Source organism: Micromys minutus (genome assembly GCF_963924665.1).
Source record: "Micromys minutus genome assembly, chromosome: 12".
Classification (NCBI taxonomy): domain Eukaryota; kingdom Metazoa; phylum Chordata; class Mammalia; order Rodentia; family Muridae; genus Micromys; species Micromys minutus.
Window position 1 is genome coordinate 5,829,408 of NC_137981.1, and position 25,015 is coordinate 5,854,422.

A 25,015-nucleotide genomic window follows, 5' to 3' on the forward strand; every position below is an offset into this window, starting at 1 on the left:
TTGAGTCTTTGGTGTGCTAGAAGCTGAAGATAGACTGACAGACCCATTGTGAAAGCATAGTTGCAATTCCCAGGGAAGCTAAACTAATCAGGTCTTCATATGGAGTTACCCTCTAGAAGGGCTGGGTTTTCTAATAGGTATAGGGATTGAGTAGAGAGTCCACGCTCTAGCAATGCTAAACACGATTAATACACATTTTCATGGACTGAGTGCTGCACAATCAATTAAGAAGGCTAATAAATGGATTTGGGTTAATATGATCAGGGGACACTTTCCCTTGATCAAGGGGATTTAGTGTTTGAGCTGAGATAGTGAGGAGAAAGAAGTGTTATCCAGGAGAAGGACATCTCTGAGTGGTCATCCATGAGGAGTGACAGGGTAGGAGAGCAGTAAGGCTGAGAGGATCAGACCACAGAAGCTCGGGTAAGGAATTCAGGGGGATTATAAGTTTAATGCCAACCCACTTACATGAAAATCACTTGTACATGGTTTGTGGATTGTCCAGGGTGGGATGACTGACGGCATCACCAAGTGAGTTGTGTGAGTGGGTTGAGGTTTGGTGATGACAGTAGACATTCAGAGAGGTTCAAGGTATAATTGGGATTTGGCATTCACATGAGCAAGGGAAGAGTTGGTTATAGATGAGAAAGACAGGTGCTTGGGGTGCAGTTAATGTGCTTAGAAATGGTGGAGCCAATGCATTGGAGATCTGGTAGACTAGCTGTATTTTTTGATGCACTTATTGGACATTCATGTGACTCTGTGAGTCAGCCCTGAAGGGATTGTTTGGAACTTGATGTAACCCCCTGTAGTAGAACTCTTGGGTCAAGTCTGCATCATCAAATGATACACTATGAACAAGTTAAGTTTGCTCCAGTGAGTATCAGTAGGGAATCAGTTAGGAGTGAGGCTTGTGCTTCTGGTCAGTTCACACTAAAGGGAGGATGAGAGGGAAGTCCTCAGTGAGATGGTAGGGCAACCAAATGAGTGTGATGATGTAAAACCCATGAGCAGAAAAAACATGTTGCCTGTGGTATCCTGTCAGGTACTGTATAGAACAGAATTGTGTGAGAGAAGTGACCTCTGGCTTTGATGGTAGATTTCTAATGACCTTAGGCTCTAAGAACTAGAGCAGAAATGGAGAGGGACATGTGGACATGCCAGAGATTGCTTTGGAAAGGAGTAGAGAATCGAGACCACAGCAGATGAGACATGGGTACAGTGCCTGAGGAAATATGGGGAGAGTTTCTTCATTTTGGTTTCACTCAGTCAGTGTTTGATGTGGTTGGCTGCCAGTGGGAAGGATGCAGAAGCGAGGAATAGTTAAGCCCGTGAGAGATGGATAGCTACAAGGGTACCCTTGAGCTGTCAAGAGACACTGGTCTCAGAGGAGCCATAAGAAGGTGATGTTTGGATATAATCAGAATCCCACTCCACCCCCATAATGAGAGGAAAAAGCCGGTGTACAGTAGAGGATGGTTAGGTGTCACTTCTGAAAAAGGGAGAAGTTGGAATTGAGAGTGGGTGTCGGAGGAATTTGTCATTTTTTTTTTCCTACAGTATCTGGACAGGGAGATAAGAAAACAGGCAGTTCTGCATCCTTGTGAGACTTCGTGTGTACATAGAAGGACTCCCCAGGTAGTGAGAATGTGGGCCCAGGAAACACTGGAGAGAGAACTGGAGTAGAGTGGAATCAGGTCAGGAGTAGTCCTGGAGGAGGTGCTGGGAGGGTTAGCTGGGGCGGACCTAGGGCGCCCTGGGGATATCAGGAAGCTGGGTCTGAATGGGCGTGGTCATGCTGTGGTGGGAGGGTTGTTGTGGTGGATGAGTTGGAAGGGTGACAGATGAATGTGGAACTGAATTAACAGTCTTTGAGGTAGAAGGCTGGTCAAAGAGAACATGTAGCCTAGCTCATAAACGTGTGTGCAATGCCTGTGTTTCTGGGTATTGATAAACTAAAAAAGTACAATGTTAAAATGTGTTTATAAATTAAAAATGTTTTTTTTTTTTTTCACCTGGCAAAATCACTCAATGATTTTGTCTTGTGTTTGTTCATTTACTTACTTTATATTTTTACTATGCACCTCTTCTGGTTTTTAGGAAAATGTCAGTCTTAATAATAATTAAAGCAAAACAACATGTATGTTAGAGGATGAATTTAGAAGGAAAAAGGTAAAGTGTGGGCACTGCTATTTCAAATACTGATAATGGTTTTTTCATCCTTATGTCAGACATTGAAATTGAAGCTGTACTGTAAAGATTTCTCCTCAAAGAAAAGCTCAAGAACATACAGAGTCACTGCTGTGTCATACCCACAAAATAAAATGAGCCCTTCCAAATTAGTTCAAAACAAGCATACTGACATCAAAAGCACGTAAAGACACTACAGAGAAAGAAACTACAGACAAATATCTTTGAACATGCATACAGAATTTCTCAACTAGAAATACTTTATAATCAAATTTATGAACATGTTAAGATCATATATTATAGTCAAGTGGGCTTCATCTCAGAAGGCAAAGGAGGTTCAGCACATCAATCAGTGTGATATAGAATCAGCACACTTAAGAGAAAGCACATAAACATGAGGGTGTAAACAGTGTGGATTTCAGAGTGGCAAAGAGTGGTGGGTGAGGGCCTGTTGGGTTTGAAGACCAGCTGGAGCTGGAGTGGGCCAGAGAGCTGTGGAAGAGAGGTTCCGAGGATCCGGGACTGTTGGGGAGACAGGGGCCCTTGGAGGCTATTGGAGCAGAAGTGTTTTTTTTTCTTCTAGCTCCTGGGTCCTCCCTGGTGTGGACCTGCCAGGCTGTGTAACTTGATTACTTTCTACGCTTTCCTGTGACTGTGCCAAGCACAGTGCTGCCCTGGTTCCTCTCACACAAGTAGTCTTTCCCACTACACACTCCCTCACTGTCTGCCCTCTGATCCAGCCAGTGCCTCACACTCAGGTTAGGTGTCACCTCACTTTGTCACTGTCTGTGTCAGTGTAGAGCAGGGACTTTCCATCTGGGGACGCACAGGAGAACCCCTCTACCACTGAGTTCCTGGGGGACACGATGGAGGCGTGCTGCCCAGGCCCTTGTTGATTGTAGTTTGGGGGATCATTGCTTGCCTCTGTTCCCAGGGCTTGAGCATTTTGTACTTATGCTGTGAAGAAAGAGAATCATTTTGCTTTAGGGGGATAAATGGTATTTATATAAGTAACTGGTAATACGTCCAAGTTTTCTCTAACGTCACTGGAGTTTTCTCCCCCAGCCCCCGATTTTTTTTCTCCAGTCTCTGAATGGTTATTTTCTGCCTTCACGTTATTTGTGTTTCTTGGACATTCTTGTCTCATGGACTCGGAGTCCACTGGAGACCTGTATGCCACCCGTTCGGTCGCAGTGCTTCCTCTGTAAAGCTTTCTATTGTCAACTGCCAGCTGCATCGAGCTATTTCTCAACAAGATCTGTGTTAGTGAATGTCTTCTCAAAAGCTGGTGGTTGTTGCTGAAGATAATCTGTTCATGAATCGTGTTATTCTTACATAGTGACAGTTATGCTAAAGAAACAAAACAAGGTTTGATTCGTGTGAGTCCTGAGTGAGTCTGGACAGTAAACAAGGATCTGCCCCTGCCCCCTCCTCTTCCAGTGTAAAAGGCCACTTCTTAAATATGAGATTTTGATGGATAGCCTTTAGGAATTATGAAAACATGACAAATCCTGATAGCCATACAGTGGCCATTTAAAAATGTTCTATTGCATTTTGTTTTATTGTATGTATATGAGCAGGCATGTATAAAGGCACATAAATGGGGGTTAGTGGGCATTCTGTTTCTCCATTTAACCTGTATGTCCCAGGGGTCCGCCGTTACACTTCCATTCATCAAGCTGGCAGCAAGTGCCATGATGCCTCGAGGCACCTCGTTGGCTCCTTGTGTACCCCTTTTAAGGGGAGAGATGCTTCAGTCAGTGCTCAGTAGCAGTAATCACCCCAGCTGCCATCACGTGCACACTTAAAGTGAGGCCCTGAGTGAGCCACTTCCTTTGGACAGCCTCAGATGCAGCATGAGTTCAGAGCAGCTTACCTTCAGATAACTTGTCAGAATCACAGTCTCTGAGAGGCAGAGTAGGATTTCTGACCTGCCTGACTCAAAATCATTGGCATCAACTCTTTTGGAGATGTATCTGGCACTCTTTAGACAGCAGCTGGAGATGAAGGAAGCTGTTAGTTGTTGTGGGAGCACCGGCAATGGACATGTCATGGCATGGAGTTGAGGTTGTCTTGGGCTTTTAAACTGAGCAGTAGCCTGGTTGTGTTGGGCCAGGTAAAATGCCATGAGAAGATCCGTGTACGGTCTGCTGTGTGCCATTTCTATGACGGGTGGTGAAGCCACGGCCCATTCCTAGTAAGTAAACTCCAATAGTCTATTGGGACATAGAAAATAGTTAAGTACGTTTCTTAAACATCATGGAATTGGCAGGCAAATTCACCATCTAATACAGGCTTTCACAAGGAGGGTGCATAGGGACAGGAGAGCTGCAAAGGCCACTACAGACGTTACTGTCGGGAGCCTTCGTTTCCAGCATAGGATTGTTAGTGTCTGTCTTTTGTACTAAACCATAGTCTGATCTGACTGTTGTTTCCTGTTTTCCTAATATTGCATATCCTGAAGGTAGCGTCTTCCAAAAGGGAAATGCAAGCAACAACAAACATGAAATAAATAAAATACGTAGTGACCTACTGCAGTTTGGCGTTGCTTTGGCATGCTGCATTACTGTGGTGTTGCCTGTGTGTGATGGCTGGCATGGAGATGTGGAGTTGATCTAAGGCCAGGCCAGCTGTGGCTGTAGATCCGTGCCAGCATCATGCCTGGCTGTACGTGCGGCGAGGTGGTCCTGGGTGTTGTCAGTGAATTTACTTGCAAGCACTTGACAGGCTATTGAGAGAGCCCACATTTCCCTAAATTTGGCATTATTTTCTCTGTTGCAGTTAAAGGCTTTGAAAAAGTAATGATGAAATCAAATTTCTTTTTTTTTAAACAAGATTTATTTATTTATTTGTTTGCTTGTTTGTTTGTTTATTTATTTAATGAGTGTGAGTACACTGTCACTGTCTTCAGACACCAAAAGAGGGCACTGGATCTCATTACAGCTGGTTGGGAGCCTCCATGTGGTTGCTAGGAATTGAACTCAGGACCTCTGGAAGACAGTCATTGTAACCACTGACTCATCTCTCCAGCCCCAAACTCATGTGTTTTGTTTTGTTTTGTTTTTTTAAACAAGAAGCATGTTCTCATTTCTGATGATGTTTAGAAGGCAATGTTTGATTTCTCCTTCCTTTTTCTTTGTTTGGAACCTCCTTCCTGCTATGTTTTGTTTTTAGACAGGGACTTGTTCAGTAGCCCAGGTTGGCCTGACTTCATATATGTAACTTGACTGTCCTTGAACTTGGAGAGTTCCTCTTGTAGCCTCAGGTAGTGATTTGAATATGCTTGTCACAGGGAGTGGGAGTATTAGGAGGTGTGGCCTTATTAGAGTGGATTTGGCCTTGATAGAAGAAGTATAGTCTTTGAGACTCCCCCCCCCCCCCCCCCCCCCCCCCGCCCGTGGCTGCCTTTGGATGAACTCTCAGCTCTTCTGGTGCCATGCCTGCTTGGAAGCTGCCATATTTCCCACATTGATGATAATGGGCTGAACCTCTGTTTTCTAAGAGTTGCCTTGATCATAGTATCTCTTCAAAGAAATGGAAACCTTAGCTAAGACACCTCCCAATTGCTGGCATTATAGGATGGAGCCGTCATGGCTGAATTCTGTGCCTAATTAAGAAACTTTGGCAGAAACAGTTTTACTTTACAAGACTAGGCACGGTGGTGCACACCTTCAGTCCTGGCACTTGAGAGGTAGAGGCAGGGGTATCTCTGAGTTTGAGGGCGGCATGGTCTACGTAATGAATTTCAGGATAGCTAGAGATATGGAGAGAGACCCTGTGCCCACCCCCAACCAAGACTTTCCCCTAATCCTCAAGATTTTTAAGTGGTATCAGTTTTATATGCAGGTAATGAGGGAGGGAGTTAGTAATGTGTCTTGCAACTGGTTGGTGTGTTGTCATCACTGAAGTTTGCATACCTTGTGAAAATATCTCGTACTAGAGGCCACTCCCACTCTGCAGGATTCTCAGGATGACAGGGTGCACTTGACAACCCCTTCTCCCCATCCTCCCATCTCATGGTTGCTGAGATATTGTTGAGTTCTGGTGTATCTATATAGCTTAAGGGTTTGTGCTAGGTTGCTGGGCAGATAGCTACTTTTGTGCAAAAGTGAGAGCTTGTGCATTGAGTCTGTTAAACCTGGGTGATGATTGTATAATGGTGAGAGGAGAGAAAGTGCTGAGGGGCTAAGAGAGGTGGTGGATGAGGGTGACATTAGGATCGTAAGCTTGCTTTCAGTGCCTCTTATAGTCATACTAGCTTTTAAACACCTAGTAAACATGAAGCTCAGTTACTCAGAATGGGAGCCTAAGGCAGATCCATGTGAAATAGCTACATATGGAATCTGCCTGGAGTGTGCCTGCCACTCCATGGGCTAGCATGCAGAAGCCCCTGGAGACTGTGGATCAGTGATGGACTTCCTTGGTTGCAGAAAAGCAAGCTGAAAAAGGCCCTCATCCTGAGTATCTGACTCACTGCTCCTTTTTGTCTGTCTCCCATCCACTTTTTGGAAATGGTATGGTTTTTTTGAGACAAAAGTCTTGCTGACTTCCGATTCCTAATTCTACTGCTTCAACCTCCCCAGGGCTAAAGCCTGCTGTGTCCACCATGAGGGTCCCTCTATTCCTGTCTTTTCACGAAGAATTCATTGTAGTTTCCTTGTCTCTCTTGCCATTGTCTTCAACAGTAGTGACAGTATTTCTTCTGGAGTGGATGGTTTTCTCCTCTTGAAGTTACTGATGTTAATTCTTTAAGAGTTCACTTTTAAGTTTTCCTGTTTGTTAATGTATCTTAATGTCCTTTCTGTAAGCGACTTAGGTGATAGGTATAAATTATGGCTTTGAAAACCTTTGTAAAAGGGGAAAAGCCTTAAATTTTCATGTGGTGTAAAATGGTTGCTTTAAGTTGAGAGGTTCTCAAGCATGCTCTTTAAAGAATAGGGCATTATAAAAATATTATGTAAATAATATAAGTATATTATTATGTAGAAAGAATATACTTTAGTCAGATTTTTAGATCCCTTCAGGAACTATTAGGGTTTGCCACCATCATATAAAACTGAAGCCTAGTTAAAAGATAATTGTCAGCCTTCATTATTATTTTATTTCAAAAATTTCTTGTGTTGTTTTGTGTTGTTTTATTTTGATGAACTGATACGTTCACAGCATTGTTTGCTCTCATTGCCTGCACTGTTAGCAGGTGTGACACAAAGCTATGCTCCCTAGCATTGAGGGTAAAGTGGGCCAGGCTGAGACCCCCTTATGTTATTCCAAATAGGTGGGTGCCTGTCAATAACAATGGCTGGTTCTTCTCCTGTTAGTTTATATGGTATGTATTTAAGGTGAGACCGGGAGGGCTCCCCCCCCCCCCCCCCCAGGTTAGAAGTTGCTGAGAGTTCATTCATAAATTTTTTGCCTTTGTATGGCCACACGCTCATCCATGTTTTAGAAACATGAGCTGTTCTAACTCCTCTGCAAGGAGTTGCCCACACTGTATTTGCTTTGAAAGGGTGAAGACTAATTCCTTCAGGAGCTGGGGAAGGGGGAAGTCTAAAAACACCTCAGTGTATCTGTCTTATATACTTCTTGCCAACTTGCAGCCCTCCTTCCCTTCCCACAGCCTCTTCATTCCTGCTGCTAGAAGGCTGTGATTGAGTCTTGCTTCCTTAGCACCCACTGTCCTGGCCTTTGCCACTTAGGAATGAGAGTTTACTGAGGGACAGAATCCATTTGATCTGAATCCTGAGGTCCATTGTTTTGTTTATGTTTATGGGACCCATTTTAAGCAAATAAAATGCAAATTGGTTAGCCTATTTATACCTCTCTCCATAGATCAGAGTTGGGTAGGGGAGAGATGTCCTTATTAATGGGCAGAAAGAGAAATCCTTTGTAATTACTGGGGACAGAGAGGGACATAAGCATGTGCTGTGGCAACTCAGACTGTTACTTTGCTTCATTTCTGTGAGCACAAGAGTTCTGCAGGAAACTTGAGTTTGTTGTGTCAGATTTCTAGACCATGAATCCCGTTCTATCCCTTTGACCTTGGGGAAAGGCATTTAACATGTTTGTGTCAGTTTCTTCAAAAGTGGACATGTTTCCAATAGTGTTTCCTTCATAAGATCCCTGTGAAAACGAGGGATTTCTTGACCTTGGCACTGTTGACTTTGGAACAGTACACTGGGAAATTGGAAGACTTTCTCTGTATTGTAGAGTGTTAAGAGCCTCTATGTCTTTCACCACTAGATTCTTGTAGCAGAAGTGTTTAGCTACACCCCTTTGTACTCCTGGTAGATGGCAGACAGGCACCTGCTTAGGAGGTATCTTTGGATCCTCGAATGTAAGACATACATACTTTAGCTTTAAAAAACATTTTTTAAAATTGGACATATTTTATTTACCTTTCAAATGTTATCTCCTTTCCTGAGTTCCCCTTCATAAACCCCCTATCCTATCCCCTCTCCCCCTGCTTCTATGAGGGTGTTCACCCACCCACCCACCCCCTCCCGTTTTCCCGCACTGACATTCCCCTACTCTAGGGCATTGAGCCTTGGCAGGACCAAGGGCTTTTCTTCCCATTGATGCTCAACAAAGCCATCCTCTGGAACATGTGCAGCTGGGGCCATGGCTCCATCCATGTATACTCTTTGGATGGTGGTTAGTCCCTGGGAGCTCCGGTTGGTTGGTTTTGTTGTTCTTATGGGGTTGCAAACCCCTTCAGCTCCTTCAATCTTTTCTTTAACTCCTCCACTGGGTTGCAAACCTTATTGTCGGCTCAGTGGTCAGCTGTGAGCATCTGCCTCTGTATTTGTCCTGTTTGGTAGAACTTCTCAGGAGACAGCTATATCAGGCTTCTGACAGTATTACTTAATAGTAATATTATCTGGGTTTGGTGGCAGTCTCTAGATGGCCTTTGCTTCAGTTTCTGCTTCAAACTGGTCTCCATTTTTTTCTCCTGTGAATATTTTTGTTCCCTCTTCTAAGAAGGACGGAAGCATCTACACTTTGGTCATCTTTCTTGAGCTTCATGTGGTCTGTGAATTGTATCTTGGGTATTCCAAGCTTTTGGGCTAATATCCACTTATCAGTGAGTGCATACCATGGGTGGTTTTTTGTGATTGTATTACCTCACTAGTTCTATCCATTTGCCTAAGAATTTCATAAACTCATTGTTTTTAATAGGTGAGTAGTATTCCATTGTGTAAATGTACCACATTTTCTGTATCCATCCTCTGTAGAAGGACATCTGGGTTCCTTCCAGCTTCTGGCTATTATAAATAAGGCTACTATAAACATAGTGGAGCATGGGTCCTTGTTATATGTTAGAGCATCTTTTGGGTATATGCCCAGGAGTGGTATAGTTGGGTCCTTAGGTAGTACTATGTCCAATTTTCTGAGGAGCCTCCAGACTAATTTCCAGAGTGGTTATACCAGCTTGCAACAAAACAGTTTTTTTTTACAGCCAACTGTCTTACCAACTTTTGAAATGCAATCAGCTCCTTTTTCTGGAGGGACTGAATCCTTGAACTCACTGTGACTGGTTCAGTCAGGTTTTAATACCTACCAGCCCTGCCCCATCCTTGTGTGTGGCCTTAAGCAAGTTTCTTTCCTTTCTTCCTTTCCCCCTTCCTTTCTCTTCTCTTTCTTTTTTGTTTTTTGTTTTTTTTTTTTAATTGGATATTTTAATTATATGTTATCTCCTTTCCCAGTTTCCCCTCCAGAACCCTCCATCCCATCGCCCCTCTTTTTGCTTCTATGAAGGTGCTCCCCGCCTACCTGCTCACCCACTTTCAGTACCTGTTTTCTCATTCGTCCATTCCGGTTAAGTTGAGTGCCTGTTAGCACAAGGAGGTTGTCGTGAGGATTATATAGCATTAGGAATGTACACATGTGTTTCACTGGCCCATTAAGTGCTAATAAGTGTTTGTCACAGGTTGTTGTTATATTGTATTTCAAACATTTTTCTGACCTGTTTCTTCACAAACACTCAAAACAAATTTGGGGAGAAATAGGCCTTTGAGTTGAGCACTAATTTTAACTGTGGCTGTTCAGAATGTTATCAGCATCTGCTTGTGTTTGCAGTTGGCTGTGGTAGTTGAGTAACGTTCTCAGGTCTATTGAGCAGTTAAGACTGCAGTGTTAAGAAATGAACAAGACTGCACTGGACTCCTGCTTTGCTTTCTATTCCGTTCTCTTTCTTTCTATTTGAGACAGGGTTTCTCTTGCATATTCTTGGCTGACCTCAAAGGTGTGCTCCACCCTACAGGCTTCGTCAGACTTCTAAGAGTGGGGTATTCCATTAATTCTACTAGTGTTGAAAACAAATGAGCAAGTGAATTAAACACAAAAAATTTGCAGTTGAAGACTTTTCTAGTGGTAACATACAGCACATAAATTGTTTGAAGAAATAAGACTTTGCAGTGTTGCATCAGAATGGGAGTAGAAATCATAGATCAGCAGCTTAAGGTTCCTTTCTTTCCTCAGTGGCCCTTACAAGTCTCTTGTTTCTGTTCTAGACCAGACAGACATCTGTGCTTTAAGGTGGACTACAGAACATATTTAACCAAAACTGGATGACAGTATTGATAGGAGTCAACATTAAAACTAAAGTCATGCTTTAGGGACCCAGTGTGACCAACCTACTTAATTCCAGCAGCTCCCCCCTCCGACCCCCAGGTCTGACCAAGTGCTGTCAGCATGGGCTGAATGGAAGAATGTATGGAATGTTGATCGACGTGTGCGTGAGTATAGCAGCTTTTCAGATTCAGGGCTTTACTTTTACTTTTATTATGACTTCATTTCCGATAAAGCTGCCTCTGGGGAGAAGTAGGTCACTTGAGTGTCATGGGAGCCCAGGTGTCTGTGCACAGTCCTCAGTGCTCACAGATCATAGTCTAATTCCTGGTTCACTTTGAATTAGTGATACAGCTCACATACCTTTTACTTGTTTGATATGGAAGATGTAGTTTTAGGACATGACTTATAAAGCATTCACCTAAAGCTAGAGAAGAATCTTGGACACATGGCCTTCTTGGTTTCTTCTGGGGTATGTCACGGTCCTTAGAACTTACATGCTAAGTGTATGTGTCTCATTCCCAGTCCTGGCATTCTTCCAGGCTGCTTCTTAAAACTGGCCCCACTCATCCATCCTGTTCTACAGGAAGGTAAACAAGGCATACAGTGATGCTTCATCACTCTTGTATTCAGGCCATGAACACGTCATGGCAACCATTTTTCCTTATATCCCTGGATCCCTTCTGTAGCTTTTCCATGCCTTCCCCATTTCTAAGCTACTTCAAACATTCCTGAGTAGCTTTCCTATTGCTGAACTGCACATCGAATGCCTTCCTCATTTACTGTGTCTCTGCAGTACTGAAAATAACAGCTACTCTGATGAATTTATCTATTCTTCCAATGCATCCATTGAGTGTTTGTGACTGTTAGATGAAGAACCTCTGCAAAATGTGTCTCTGTAAAAGCAATACTAATACAGTATTAGTCACAACCAGCATTTCAGAAGTCTAAAAATTAGACAAAGGCTTGCAGGATCTGATAAATATTTGAGAAAAAAAAGTGGCTGAATTTATATAATGAAAAACCTGGCCAAATCTGAATACAGAACACTGTGCTATTTGGACTCAGCTTCAGACTTCCTCCACATAAAACTAGAAAGTCATCAGCTTTGCAGACGTGATAGTGACTGAAACCAGAAGGGACTGTGGTCCTGGGGAACCCAGAGCTGTTTCCTAGAGAGTTGTCAGTCAGGACTATCTGGTCATTCCCTAAAGATTTAAATCCTCTGACTTTGTTTTCATTTGCCCTGCTTAGAATTTATTCTTTGCTCTGTACTGTCGGCACATGTTTAGAGAAAATAACCAACGAAACAAAAGTAAAAACCCAACCATTACTTCCCATTACAGTTGGCCTGAGCTAGTAATACCAGCTGTAGCTGACAAGATGACTGAAAAGAATTAATAGGAAACAACATTGCAAAATTGAGTGTCACCTGGGCTTTGAAGAGCACCCATAGGCATGTGTTCTGTTTCTCTCTCTCTCTCTGGCCCCCCCCCCCCCCCAAGAATCTTAAACACCTTTTGTGCCTGTATGGTTGTAAACATGCTTAGGAAAGAACTGTGAAGACACCTGGTTTTATTTGTGTCTGACCTTAAGGCTCTATGCAAGGTGATTTTATTGGTAACTACATTTAAATTATCTCTGTTTACTGTAAATATAATTTGTTGTTGCATTGTAAGATTAAGCCAGGCATGGTGGGTTACAGGCCTGAAATCTCAGAGCTCAGGAGCAAAGAGCCTGGAGGATTAGGAGTTGAGGACAGCCTGGGCTATTGACATCTAAAAGTGAACACTGCAGAAGGGAATGAAACAAATCAAAACCATAAATTAAGGTAACTCACTCAAAACTTGAATGTTTTTCTGCATTAAAGCATGACAGCTTTGTCCATGAATTAAATGCTATATTTTATCTACATTAATTTCATATATTTTGGTTTGTTTTAATTTCTCATGACTTTCTGTTTGACTACTATGTTTTTTGAGGTGTCTTGTAGGTTTTAAAAGTTTGTAGATGTTCCTGTTGACTTTCTGTTCATTGATTTCTAGTTTAGTTCTGTTGTGTCCAGAGAATAGACACAAATAGTTTAGTACTTTCAAGTAGATGGTGTGTAGAAGAAGGTCAGCTGTACTAGATGAGTGTCCAGTTCTACTCACAGTGTCTCCTCTTCTTAACTGTGTGAGGCTCGTGTGTTCTGTATCCCATATGCAAGAATGCTGGTGGATGTGGTTGGTGTAGTAAGATGGAGGAGCGATAGAGCATGGTGAGCACAGGAGTCTTTCCAGTCCTCGTCGCCAGGCTCTGCATCTGCAGTAGCTGCATGAAAGGTGACCCTAGTCTCCTGACCTCTTTACAGGGTTTTCTCACCTTCTTGCTACTTTTCTCAGATTTCTGCATTACCATTTGGTGGCGCCAGCTTCAGTTGGTGCACACTCATGCTTGGGCTCCTTCTCCACCGTGGCTTCCCTGCCGAAAGTCTTGGATTCTCGGAATTTTAGTGTAATCACTGGCCCTTGCAGCTGGAGCCTAGGCATGTCTCCCCTGGTGTCCCCTGCATGGCCTTCAGGGCATAAATGTACAGTCAGGAGTGAGAACTGCAGAACACTCTGGGAAAGAGCCATTGCTATTCAGTGTGTATCATTGTCCCAGGAGAGCTGGAGCCCTTAGAACAGACATTTCTGTGTGAGGTTCCTGATGGTTTTCTGGCTCGGTACCCAGTGATCTCCACAGATTACTTTGTTTAATCCTCACAGTAATATGAAATCAACATTCTTTGAAATCTATTTTTTTTTAATTTTCATAGGTTTATTAGTCATTTATATATTTTACATTTATATTTATTTTCTTAATCAAATAATTCTAACTTAAAATATAGAGCCTATTAAAATCTACCATGAGAAATACAGTATTTTTAACTTTATTTTAAAAAACAAAGATAAATGTACAGATTTTTAAGCATTTTTGCATAAAAGTATACAAATACATTTTTATAAGGTTGTAATTAAGTATTTGTGGGTACATATACATACACATATGTATATATGTAACAATAATATAGGAAAAGAGGTTATTAATTTGAGGAGATAGGAGAGAAACTGGGAGGGGCTGTAGGAAGGAAAGGGGGATGTGATACAGTTCTATTTTCATTAAAATATATTCTTTTTTTCTTTTTTTTTTCTTGATCTTCACACAGTCTGTGGGTTGTTTCTGGGGTGTTCAGAGCTTTCTGGGGTTAGCATCCCATTATCAGTGACTACATATTATGTCTGTCCTTTTGTAACTGGGTTACCTCACTCAGGATGATATTCTCTAGATGCAACCATTTTCTTGAGAATTTGGTTATGTCATTGTTTCTGGTGGCTGAGTAGTACTCCATTGTGTAAATGTACCACAATTTTTGTATCCATTCATCTACTGAAGGACATCTGGGTTCTTTCCAGCTTCTGGCTATTATAAATAGAGCTGCAATGAACACTGTGGTGCATGTGTCTTTGTTGTATGTTGGAGCATCTCTGGGGTAAATAAATGCCCAGAAGTGGAATAATTGGGTCTTCAGGTAGTACTATGTCCATTTTTCTGAGGAACCACCACACTGATTTCCAGAGTGGTTGTATCAGTTTACAACCCCTGAAATCTTTTTTATATATCAGGAAACTGAGGTTCACGGGGATTAACATGAAGCTGGATTTCTGAGATGAGGGTTCTCACTGTGTTCCTTGGGTTGATCTCAAACTTGTGATCCTCCTGCCTTAGCCTAGCTGCGATTTAAAGGTTTGCAGAGGTTAAATGCTTTAGCTGTGTAGTTATCCAGCCAATAAAGAAACAGTAAAAATGTTAACCCAAGTGCTCTTGACTGCAAATCTGCATTAGGTATTACTGCACTGGGCACAAAGAGGATTTCCCAGTGTGCAGATTTGAAAATCAGAAACTGCATTTAGGTGTGGGATTGTATGTTCCAAAGAGGTTTACCAAACTTGAACCTGTTTCTTACTGAATGCTATGCCAAAGTGTAGCAGGTGCTAAATAGCAAAAAACATTGTAACCTTCCAGCATGAGATGACATCACTGACCTTCCAGCATGAGATGACATCACTGACCTTCCAGCATGAGATGACATCACTGGAATGGCTGCCATTCTGGCTGTTAAAGTAGTTACAGCTGTTGTTAAACAAGTCACTAGGGCAGAAGAATAAAACCAAGCAAATTCTATCTTCTGAGAGAAGACTAAGACTTACAGCTAGATGGACAGTTGCATGTGGAGGTGGAACTGGAATGGTAGGGCACGGCTAGTCTGTGCTCAGGAAGCCAGCTGACTGGAGGGTCAAACTAAGTACAGAAAGATTGCAGATGGCAGCCATTTCACCAAACATACTGAGAGGGCATTTTTGAGTCTGGGCAGGCAAGGCAAGTCCTTTGTCAAACAGGGTTGTAGTATTTGTTTACAGTGTTTTAGTCTTCCGTCTTGATGACTGAAGGCTGTGTGGGAGATGTAAATAAATGGTGCACGTAGAATCCTGACAGGAAGCACTGGAGCCCTTCCTTTGTACGATCCAAAGGTAGTATTGTGGGGAAATGAGGCAGGTTGGATTTCTGAGTCCATCTCAGAGGGGGCTGACTCTTTAGCCTGAATGCCGAGTTCGGCCCACTCGGAAGCCTGAGTGTCTTTTCATGGAAGGGTGTCGTGCAGTTGCGTTATAGGTTGTTGGATCTAGAGTCAGGGGACGGGAGAAACTCCGGCTCTCTGAACTGTCTGGGTGTCGGGCATGTGGAGCCACCCAGATCCTGACTTTGCGCCCTGGCAGTGAGAATAGCTTAGGGGAGAGGGAGTTGGCAGTGGAGTACTGGAGGTGTGAGTGTGGCAGGCCTGATCTCAAATCTTGGTACCTCCTTTCCTGTCCACTGCAGCAGTGCCATGTGACTTCAGCATCACAGCCTGGGAACACTGAGTGAGCAGTGCAGGGACCTCGTTCTCGCCTTGTCTGTATTTATTTACGTGCCCACCTTATGGATTCAGTGACAGGGGTACAGTGGCTGTCAGTTTTTCAAAAGTGAAGAACTTAAAGGAAGTTACAGTCTTCGTGCCCACGGTCGCATTCACTGAGAAAACCAAGATTCAGAGTGATGGAGTAGGTAATTTGGAAGAGGTAGGAAGGGTGGCTTGAGGAGGTGACAGTTAAGTTGATGCCTAATGTGTGAGACATTTCCAGGCATTTCATATATAGCAAATGCAACACTAGGCCTGGAAAGAGATTTCTAGGTATGTAGGTAAAAGGACATCAGCATGCCTGACGCGTGGGGAGCAGAGGGGTAGGGAATGCGGTGGGGGAGTTGGTAATAGAAGAAAAAGGGGGAAAGGAAGTGTGAACACACGCTGCAGGCTATTATAAGGGCTCAGACTTTATGTATAAATGTCATCTGAGAAGTTCCCAGGGAATTTGAAGCATTCACATTGACCCAGTGGAAGTTTTTAAAGGGGTACTCTGGTAGCTGCTTACGAGAATTCTTCCATGATCCACAGGAAGGGTGGTGGTAGCCCTGCACCATTGGCTTTGGAGGGCCCCGGCAAGAGGTTTTTGAATGGGCCAGGGATCTCCAGGTGGCCTAAATGGGAGAATCTGGGGCTAGTACCTGTTGGTTTTGTTGCTTTTGTTTTTGTGTTTTTGTGAACTTCTGTATTTGTGTTCAAGTCTGGAGGCGCCAGCACATAAAAGGTTATTGGGCCCTAAAAAAATGAGAAGAAAACAATTTTCTTTGTATGGCATTGTGCTGAAACCAGTCTCACTCTTTGGTGATATCTTTGCACCTTTCCTATCTGGTTCATAGGACTTAGGACCAGCTGACTAGAGTAGCACACATATTTTCAGCAAATAAAAACATTGAATACTATGGCTTTGTGAATTATTAAGCATTTAATATTCTTGCAGATTGTTTCTCAGTCATAGCAGAGTTCACCTTTAATCATTTACTGTGTTAATGTTTTCATTGTTGACACTTTAATGGTTCTATTAAACCTCATTCTAATGATGCGCTGTATTTCAGCCCTCTATAAGGCCATTAGCCTGGTTTGTTTTCTCTTTGTTGTGCTAGGATTTGAGCTGTCCATGTGTCTGGACTATGATAAGGCATTCCTTTTCCTTTCAGTCCCAGCAGATGTCTGATGATGTTTCTTTGTTGCAGACATGCCGATCTTTGGTCTCTGTCCTGCACACGATGATTTCTACTTGGTGGTATGTAACGACTGCAACCAAGTTGTCAAACCACAGGCATTTCAGTCTCACTACGGTAAGTGCTGCACCAAGAATCATCTTTACTTTATCACTGCAGGCCAGCGAGAGCCCTGGAAGGCTTATCAGTGCCTTTCCTTACAGGATGTAGTCTTTAATTTGTAGACGGGACCAAGAACTATCGTGTTTGGTATTTTTTGAATTTTTTGTTTGTGATTTGCATTTTTGGTTTTTCTTTGAGTCTGAGGAGAAAGCTATCTTTTGAAACTTTACGTGAATATTGTTATAGAGTTACTGAGACAGGGTCTCTTTGTAGCTCTGTTTGTCCTGGAACTCATTATCTAAACCAGGCTGCGGCGCCACCATAAAGAACACTGTCGCTGGAAAAGAAGAAAGTCATCAGTTGCCCAGTATTTTGAACTCAGGCCTCTGAAGCTTAAACAAGATTACACTTACATTTAAACTTGTAAGAATCACTTTTGTTCTTTTTTGTTTCCCCCTTGAGCAGGTGACCTATCCTTAGTTTGCTTTTCACAAAGCAGGGAGCAGTGGCAACTTTGCTCCTACTGGGACTATTAGAATTCGTGTGTAAACACACAGGTAGTGCTTGGCACTCCTTAGATCCAAGGAGGTTAGTAGGTGGTTCTGTGGTCAGCTCCAGACATCAAAAGGTCATAAGGAGCCTGCTTAGAGAAAGTAGCCTTCACACGAGGGCTTGAAAAGTAAGATTGTTTGGTCTCTGTGTATAGGTTTAGTTTTTCTGTTCTAAAGCCTATTTTGGAATGTCCAGAAGGTAATTTTTAGTGACCTTTCACTCCCTGAAATTGGAAGTGCTTTGATGAGAATACACATGCAGCTGCACAGCTTATATACCAGACAACTGTGCTTGGTGGGCCCAGTCTAATTTCAGAGTGACATGACTAAGCTCAGCCAAGAGCATCCAGGCTGTCTGCACTGTGCTAGACAGCTCTCATTGGCCAGAGCTTATGCACCGTTTGTGGGTGAGCCCTGCACAAAAGCAGGCTGGGAGTAACTCACGGGCCTTCACACTGAGACTTGTTGCAGATGCTCACAACCAGAATATGACATAGTGATGCTTCTGGGAACTGGCACCCAGACTGGGTTAGAAGTTCACACAGGGAAACTTGTGAAAGTGTGCTGCTTCTTGCAGGACCTCACAGGTTCAAAAGTCCCTCTTGGTCATCTTCTTGAACTGCTTGACCTCCCATCACAACCTTGATTTTCTCTTTCGTAGTCTAGGAATGCAGGATCAGTGTGGGGAACCCTTAGAAAGAACACCAAACAAATGTATACGTATTTTAAAACCACTATCTTAATATTAAAACCACTTAAAGACTTAATCTTCCTGGGTCTTGATTTTACGCTGTCAGTAGAAATGGAGAAGATTCTTTCAAATCTAGTATCTCCTTTCTCTGGTCAGTCTCCACACAGTGCACTGACAATCAAGATGGGCGTACAGGGCTAAGGTCCCTCTAGTGGTGAGGGAAATACTGCAGATTACAGGAGGGGTCCTTGTAGAGGATGAGCGTCCTAAAGGCCTCTGATTCCGCAGCAGAAGAGAGTGTCGGTAGAATTAGGACTTGGGACGGGGATTGGAAACGGAGACATCAGCCTGAGGCGAGGTGAAATGGAGGAGGCCGCCATGCTGCTTGTCCGGATGGGAGCTTTGCCCAGGGCAGAGGAGAGCCACCTCTGCTCCTGCCCTGTCACTTTTCTCATGTGTACAGGAATTATGAAAGGAAAACTATTTTTGGAAACCAATCTTCCTTCCTCCCTTCTCCTCTTCCTTTTTTGATGAAATCCCAGGAGGACAGTTTCTGCATTTCTTTTCCATAGTTAGTAATGATAGAAAATGATTTCGGAATCAGAATCTTGTCAAGTATCCATTGTTATGTGTTCATTGTAGTACAGAGGCTCTCTAACTTATGGTGGGATCACATACTGATAAACTGTTGAGTTGAAAATGCACTTAAATCCTTCTAACTTAGCAAACCTAGTTTATCAACACCGAGAACAGCTCTTCTAAGAGGCTGTCTGGCTGGGTGTGCTGGGCTGCCGCACTGCCGGTCCACATCAGGATCTACCCTGGACAGTGTGCGGGATTCAAACCCCTGACTGTAGTTTCTGCCGAACGCATATTGCTCTGACATCTTCGTGTGGTCAAGGAAATCATTAAAACAGTCCCATCTTGTCCTGACTGTAGGGAAACAGCTTTAGCATAAGTGGTCTGTGATCCAGGCTCTTCTCGCACTTGAGGCTCCTTGACTGTGTGGGTGGTTTGGATTCCTGTAGATTTCAGCGTTGTATTGTCATGGCTTGTCTTAGAAAAAGTCATACTTGCCATTGGAGTGAGTATATCTTTGATAAAAATGTGTTACTAATTTTCTGTGAATCCATGTGCTGCTGATACTGACCTGTGTGACTTATAGGAACAAATGGGCAGTTGCTATAAAATCCTACCGGTTCATTTAAAAGCACCAAAGTGAGGACAAGAAAGGACACTACAGAGGCTGCTTGTAACTTACTGACAATTGGTGGTATATGTTTTGAGGAAATAGGTGAACAGGTAACAGCACTGTTGCCTAGAGAAGGGACCGTGTAATTTTTGCTAACCTTTAGAGGAAATAGCCACAAGCAAGAGTTTTCACATGGCTTGCGGTGGTGATGGCTGAAGTGTTCCTGTGATGTTCCCAGGCTTCATATCTAATTGTATTCTTATAACTTGTTTTCTGTTTTGTAACAGCATAGTAGGGTATGTTTTCTTGAAGTAATATTTTGAAGTACTCCGGCATTCCTCATGTATATTTTGTTACTAAGTGTTTTTAAGTACAGGACGTTTCTTATGGTTAACATCAGATTTTAAGTGTTTTTGTCAGTGGATTAACAAAACCTCTCCTGCAGGGAGGTCTCTGATAGAGCTTCCCAATTCTCACTTCACAGTCACCACCTTCGGATCCCTGTCAGAGTCCACCCAGAGATCCACCCAGGCACTGGCAGTGCAAAGCTCCCTTGGCTGGTTGGCCATTGCTCGATGCTAATGCACAAACACTGTCCACTCTGAGGCTGTTACAGATGCTCACAGGCCAGTGCACACCTACTCAGTGTTCGCTCCAGCTGCCATGAGGGGAAAGGGGCTCTGCTTTTAAAAATCTATCTTAACATCTTTGTATCCTGTTCTGGTAATGCCATATTGATCGCTGCTGAAAATGTAAGTCTTAAAGAGGAGTAAAGGTAGCTTTCTCTGAGGCCCAAGTGTTATTCCTTTGAAGTGGGACTCTTTTACAAAGTGTGTTTCTTACTATATCTTTTCTCTGGATCTGCACAGACGGAAGCAGAGTGGTTAGGGATGACTTACAGCCTGCTCGTGGGGTTGTGTGCCTCCCTCCTAGAGACTGATGTGGAGTCTCTAGATAGGCCCTCTACTCTGTGTCCTGCAGATTGACATTTTTGTTTAGGAAGAGGGCCTAGATAAGATACACCACCACCACCACCACAGACAAAAGGGTGATCTTGTGTAACAGAAATAGATGAGCTATATTAATTCAGCCTGGACAGGTACCGTATTTAGAGTCTCTATAATTAATTGAAACCCTGATCCAGTGTCAGCCCTTGAAGCATTTTTCTTTAGATTGGCTAGGCTGTTCTACTCGTTAGCCTTTTGGGTCAGGTATGGTAATGACTTGTTACTAAGCCATTCATTTCCAATATTTAATCAGGTTCTATCCAACTACATTTGACTGACTTACTGACTTAATTTCACTCACTGATATTCCTTAAACCAGTTTTATTGGTATAAAACATTTACAAAGAAAACTCTAAGGGAAACAGTGTAGGCTAATGTTTACCATACAGGAGATAGCAATATAAAGTAAAGGACATTTAATTCTTTGGGGGTGGTCGTACCAATTTTGTCTCTGAGCCTGAGGCCTGCCCTTTTGTTTAAAAGAAGCCTAGATTGGGAGTGAGGTGGTGATAGCAAGTGTTAGCTGGTTTTACCACAAAGTAAAGGAGCTTTGAGATGTCCCTTGTTTCCCTTACTGTTCAGTGTTAAGAATAGTCAGAGTGAAGTATTTCAAGTTTTGGGAAACACCAGCTTAAGCTGTTGAATTTTATTTCCTCTGATGCTTCAGTTTACCCCTTGGAAACAACAGACTATGGAGGCAGAATTCTAGACTCTTCTGTTGCTCTGCAGATAGAGGGGATTCCATACCAGTGTCTTTGTTGTCCACCAGTTGCTCGTACTAGTCATCGTGAGTGACACAAGTCCGTGGGTCAGGCCCATGTCAGATCTCTGTTTACCGATGTCGGTCATGGGCTGGCTGTCTCCGGCTGCAGGCCTGCAGTGGTGATCTGACGTTTTGGATCTTCTGCTTAATGAATTGGGTGCTTTATATTTTGTGGATGCCAGCATGAATTACATTCAACAATATGTCATTTTCATCAGATGGTGGCTACTTAACTCAGGAGAAATCACTCCTGGCTTTCTTGTGCTAGTTACTTGACATTAAGGAATGCTAATATAACAGTAAAATGATTTTTACTCAGATCTGCTGAACTACATCTAGCTGTAATCTCCTTGTTTTTATTGTTGTTGAAATTGGGCAGGTACTTCTGAGCTGTAATATTGTTGTGGTAATGAGTTGTTTGGCTTCACAGAGGGCTCGCTGTTTAATAGAGAAATGCTGCCCTCCAATCTGATTGACTTAGGTGCTCTGATGTGAATTCTATTTCAATATTTTGGTGACATTTTGAATAAAGAAAAATGTTTTTAACTCTGAGAAATTTTTTTTTTTGGCCAGTGAATAGTTATAATCTGAGTCTTTTTCTACTTTAAAAATTTTTGATAACTAGTATTTTCTTAAGATTGACCTTGATTTATCTAATATCCACAGATTACTCATTATTTTTAATAGTACTTGATGATTTCCAAAGCATTTTTATACAAATTGTTTCAGTTTCTGTTTTATTCTCAGTTTGCAGATGAAAGTCCAAAATTGTATTTCATTTTGCACAGATAAAATGCACCGAGCCAGCTCTTCCCCTTACGTGGAATCTGGATGGTTAGGGTTAGAAGGAAAGCCTGAGAAGAAAACAGTGCCCTGATGTTCTGGACGGTTAGTGACAGATGTTTCTCTCAGGTCTTTGTTTCTTTTAAGTTTTCTTAGAGTAGCTGGATCAGCATTGCAAAAAGGTTACATCAGAGAGATTTTAGTAATTGAAAGATGCAGTTGATGGGGAGGTAGATGCCAGAGTCAGCAGTAGAGGCTAGAGTCAGCAAAGCCTCTGGATTTCTCTTCTGCCTGTGTACTTAACTGCAGCCAAAGCTGAGTTCCCTTTTGTGTAGAAGAGATCTTGTAGCTCTTCAGAGAATCTTACTGCTGTTGATAAATAAACTGATACAACTTCAGAGCAGAAAAAACACGTGCCAGGTCTTTGCCCAGCAGTCGGGAACAAGGAGCTCTCCAGAGCAGGCACAACTTAGCAGGAGTGGTGTCAGGATAACATTTCTCCATGTTGTACTTGCCGTCTTTGGAAGTCAGTATAGGAGGATGGTTTGACCTACACTCTTTGCAACTTAATAACATGTAAAATAAATTTCCATTTTTTTCCCCCACAAGCCAAATAGTGCGGATTGTGACTTAGACACAGTCATTTTGTGTCGGTCAGAGGGTGTCCTCATTCCTGATAACATTTCACCTTTCTTCTTTAGTCATGCGATAAGCAGAGAACTTCGCACTGATGTTCTTTATGGTATTTGAAAGGGACATTTTAATTTCTAGTCATACAATGTATTGATTTTTCCCTCTTATCGATACCTGCTTTTAATATCTGTATCACTGGGATTTGCTTTAAAGACATTAAATTGTCAGTGACATCATTCATGTTTTAACAAATATCCTGTGCCTATTAAACGTCAGGAATTTCTGTGTCCTGTTAGCAGAATGGTAAGTGATATCAAGCCAGTCTGTACTCTGTTTGGGGAGAATGGAGAGACAAAAATGACAACAGCAAAATGAGCGTTTGAAGACAGCTTCTGTGAGGCGTTGGTATTTCAACTCAGCAGTGAAAAAGCCAGTCATTCGCGGTCTGGAGGAGCAGTGCTTCATGCAGCAGGACCAGCAAGTACCTAAGTCCAGGATGGGAGTCGGCTGGCGGAAAGTCTCAGGAGGCAGAGCGGCGCACCAAGGAGAAAGGGAGTCTGCAGTGAAATCGGAAAAGTGATGCCTCAGATGCTACAAGATGTGGGAGCAATCAGGTTGAACAGTGCATACGTTGTCACTGGAGGACTGTTGAAAAGTGTCAAGCTCAATCGTTTTGGCTGCTTGGTGGGACTTGAGTCACGCAGGGAGGTAGGGAAATCAGTGTGTTGTTTTTTACTGGCTAAGTTCAAGAGGTTGGTGACATGTGTAAGGATTGTGGTAGCTGGGGCACAGAGGTGTGTTTGAAATGGAAATCTGCTTTGGAAGTAGAAGCCAGAAAGGACTGCTGGTGGACAAGGTAGGGGCCTGTGGGGGAGGAAAGCAAGGGGAATGACTCACGGTGCTTTGGTTTAATGATCTGGATGATTGACGTTAGCTTACACTTTCAGTTTGTGTACAGGCACTCATATTTTAGCGACTGTACTGACCTGAGTGAGCAGCCTTGATATTTTATTCAGCCTTTAGGGATTTTTAAAAAGATGGTAGAGGTAGGAAAAAAATGATGGTAAATTTGGGAAGATGATTTATTCTTTTCTGCTCTTTTGCTGTTACTGTTTTTGTTGTTTTATTCATACGCATACTTAGTGATCGAATACTAGTCAGAAACATGTATATGTTTTCCTGGGGCTTCTCATATTCTCACCAGTAGCAAGATTTTATTTAAGGGGCGTTCAGCCTTCCTAAGATTTGATACCGCTGAATGTGGTGGCGGTCATTGTTCACCCCAGCACTCTGGAGGCAGAGGCCATTCAATCCGAGTTTGAGGCCAGCCTGGTCTCCAGAGAGGGTTTCAGGCTAGCCAGGGATATACAGTGAGACCCTGTCTTTAAGAAAAAGAAATACTTGGATTCAGTTTCCAGATCCACTAAGGGGGGAGGGGAGAATATGATTGAATTTATTATTATTAATAATATTATTATTATCATTGTCATTATTCTTATTGGGGTAGTAATGCACATACTAGAAACGAATTAACCAGTAACATAACTGCATTTTTAATGAACCAAGTTCTCCCATCTTTTCAGAAGTTCAGCTTGATGGATAAGCTCTTACATCATTATTAGGCCCCAATCAAAAGAATATTTGCCTGTATGAACATTTAGATTTCTTCTACATTTACCTCTTTAAAAATGTCCATTAATAACATTGCTCTGCTGTATTTTTTAAACTGTTTTATCTTATCACTGCATTGTAATTTAACCAGTTCTCTGTCAAGTGAGCATTGGGCTTTTCAGTGTTCGGTTTCTATGTGTAGTATTTGCAAAGAACCATTCATTATTCTGTGCCAATTGTCAGTATTTCAACTGTCTTAGTCAGGGTTTCTATTCCTGCACAAAACATCATGACCAAGAAGCAAGTTGGGGAGGAAAGGGTTTATTCAGCTTACACTTCCACATCACCAAAGGAAGTCAGGACTGAACTCAAGCAGGTCAGAAGCAAGAGCTGATGCAGAGGCCATGGAGGGATGTTACTTACTGGCTTGCTTCCCCTGGCTTGCTCAGCCTGCTTTCTTATAGAAAGAACCAAGGTCTACCAGCCCAGGGATGGCACCACCCACAATGGGTGGACCCTCTCCCCTTGATCACTAGTTGAGAAAATGCCTTACAGCTGGATCTCATGGAGGCATTTCCTCAACTGAGGCCCCTTTCTCTGTGATAAGGCCAGCTTGTGTCAAGTACAAAACCAGCCAGTAAGTACATCAACACTTTGTTTCTCTACCTGGTGGCTGATCTAGGCTACTCAGTAGGATTTGGCTCTAGTGATTTAATTAGTTACTTTGACAGTTCTGATTTGAGTCACTAAATTTTTGACTTG

The 25,015-nt window shown here is 42.6% G+C and overlaps 1 protein-coding gene across 3 annotated transcripts in view; it reads left to right on the plus strand.

Annotated features, from left to right (window-relative positions):
* The window catches only part of ATXN7 (ataxin 7), a gene marked incomplete at its 3' end in the record, with an annotated part of 129,400 nt that overhangs the window by 63,856 nt on the left and 40,529 nt on the right, over positions 1-25,015 (plus strand). For all 3 annotated transcript variants that reach the window (XM_080926538.1, XM_080926540.1, XM_080926539.1), the window contains one exon: positions 16,933-17,037. In XM_080926538.1, the coding sequence (XP_080782664.1) occupies positions 16,933-17,037 (105 nt within the window). The remainder of the gene's footprint in view (positions 1-16,932; positions 17,038-25,015) is intronic.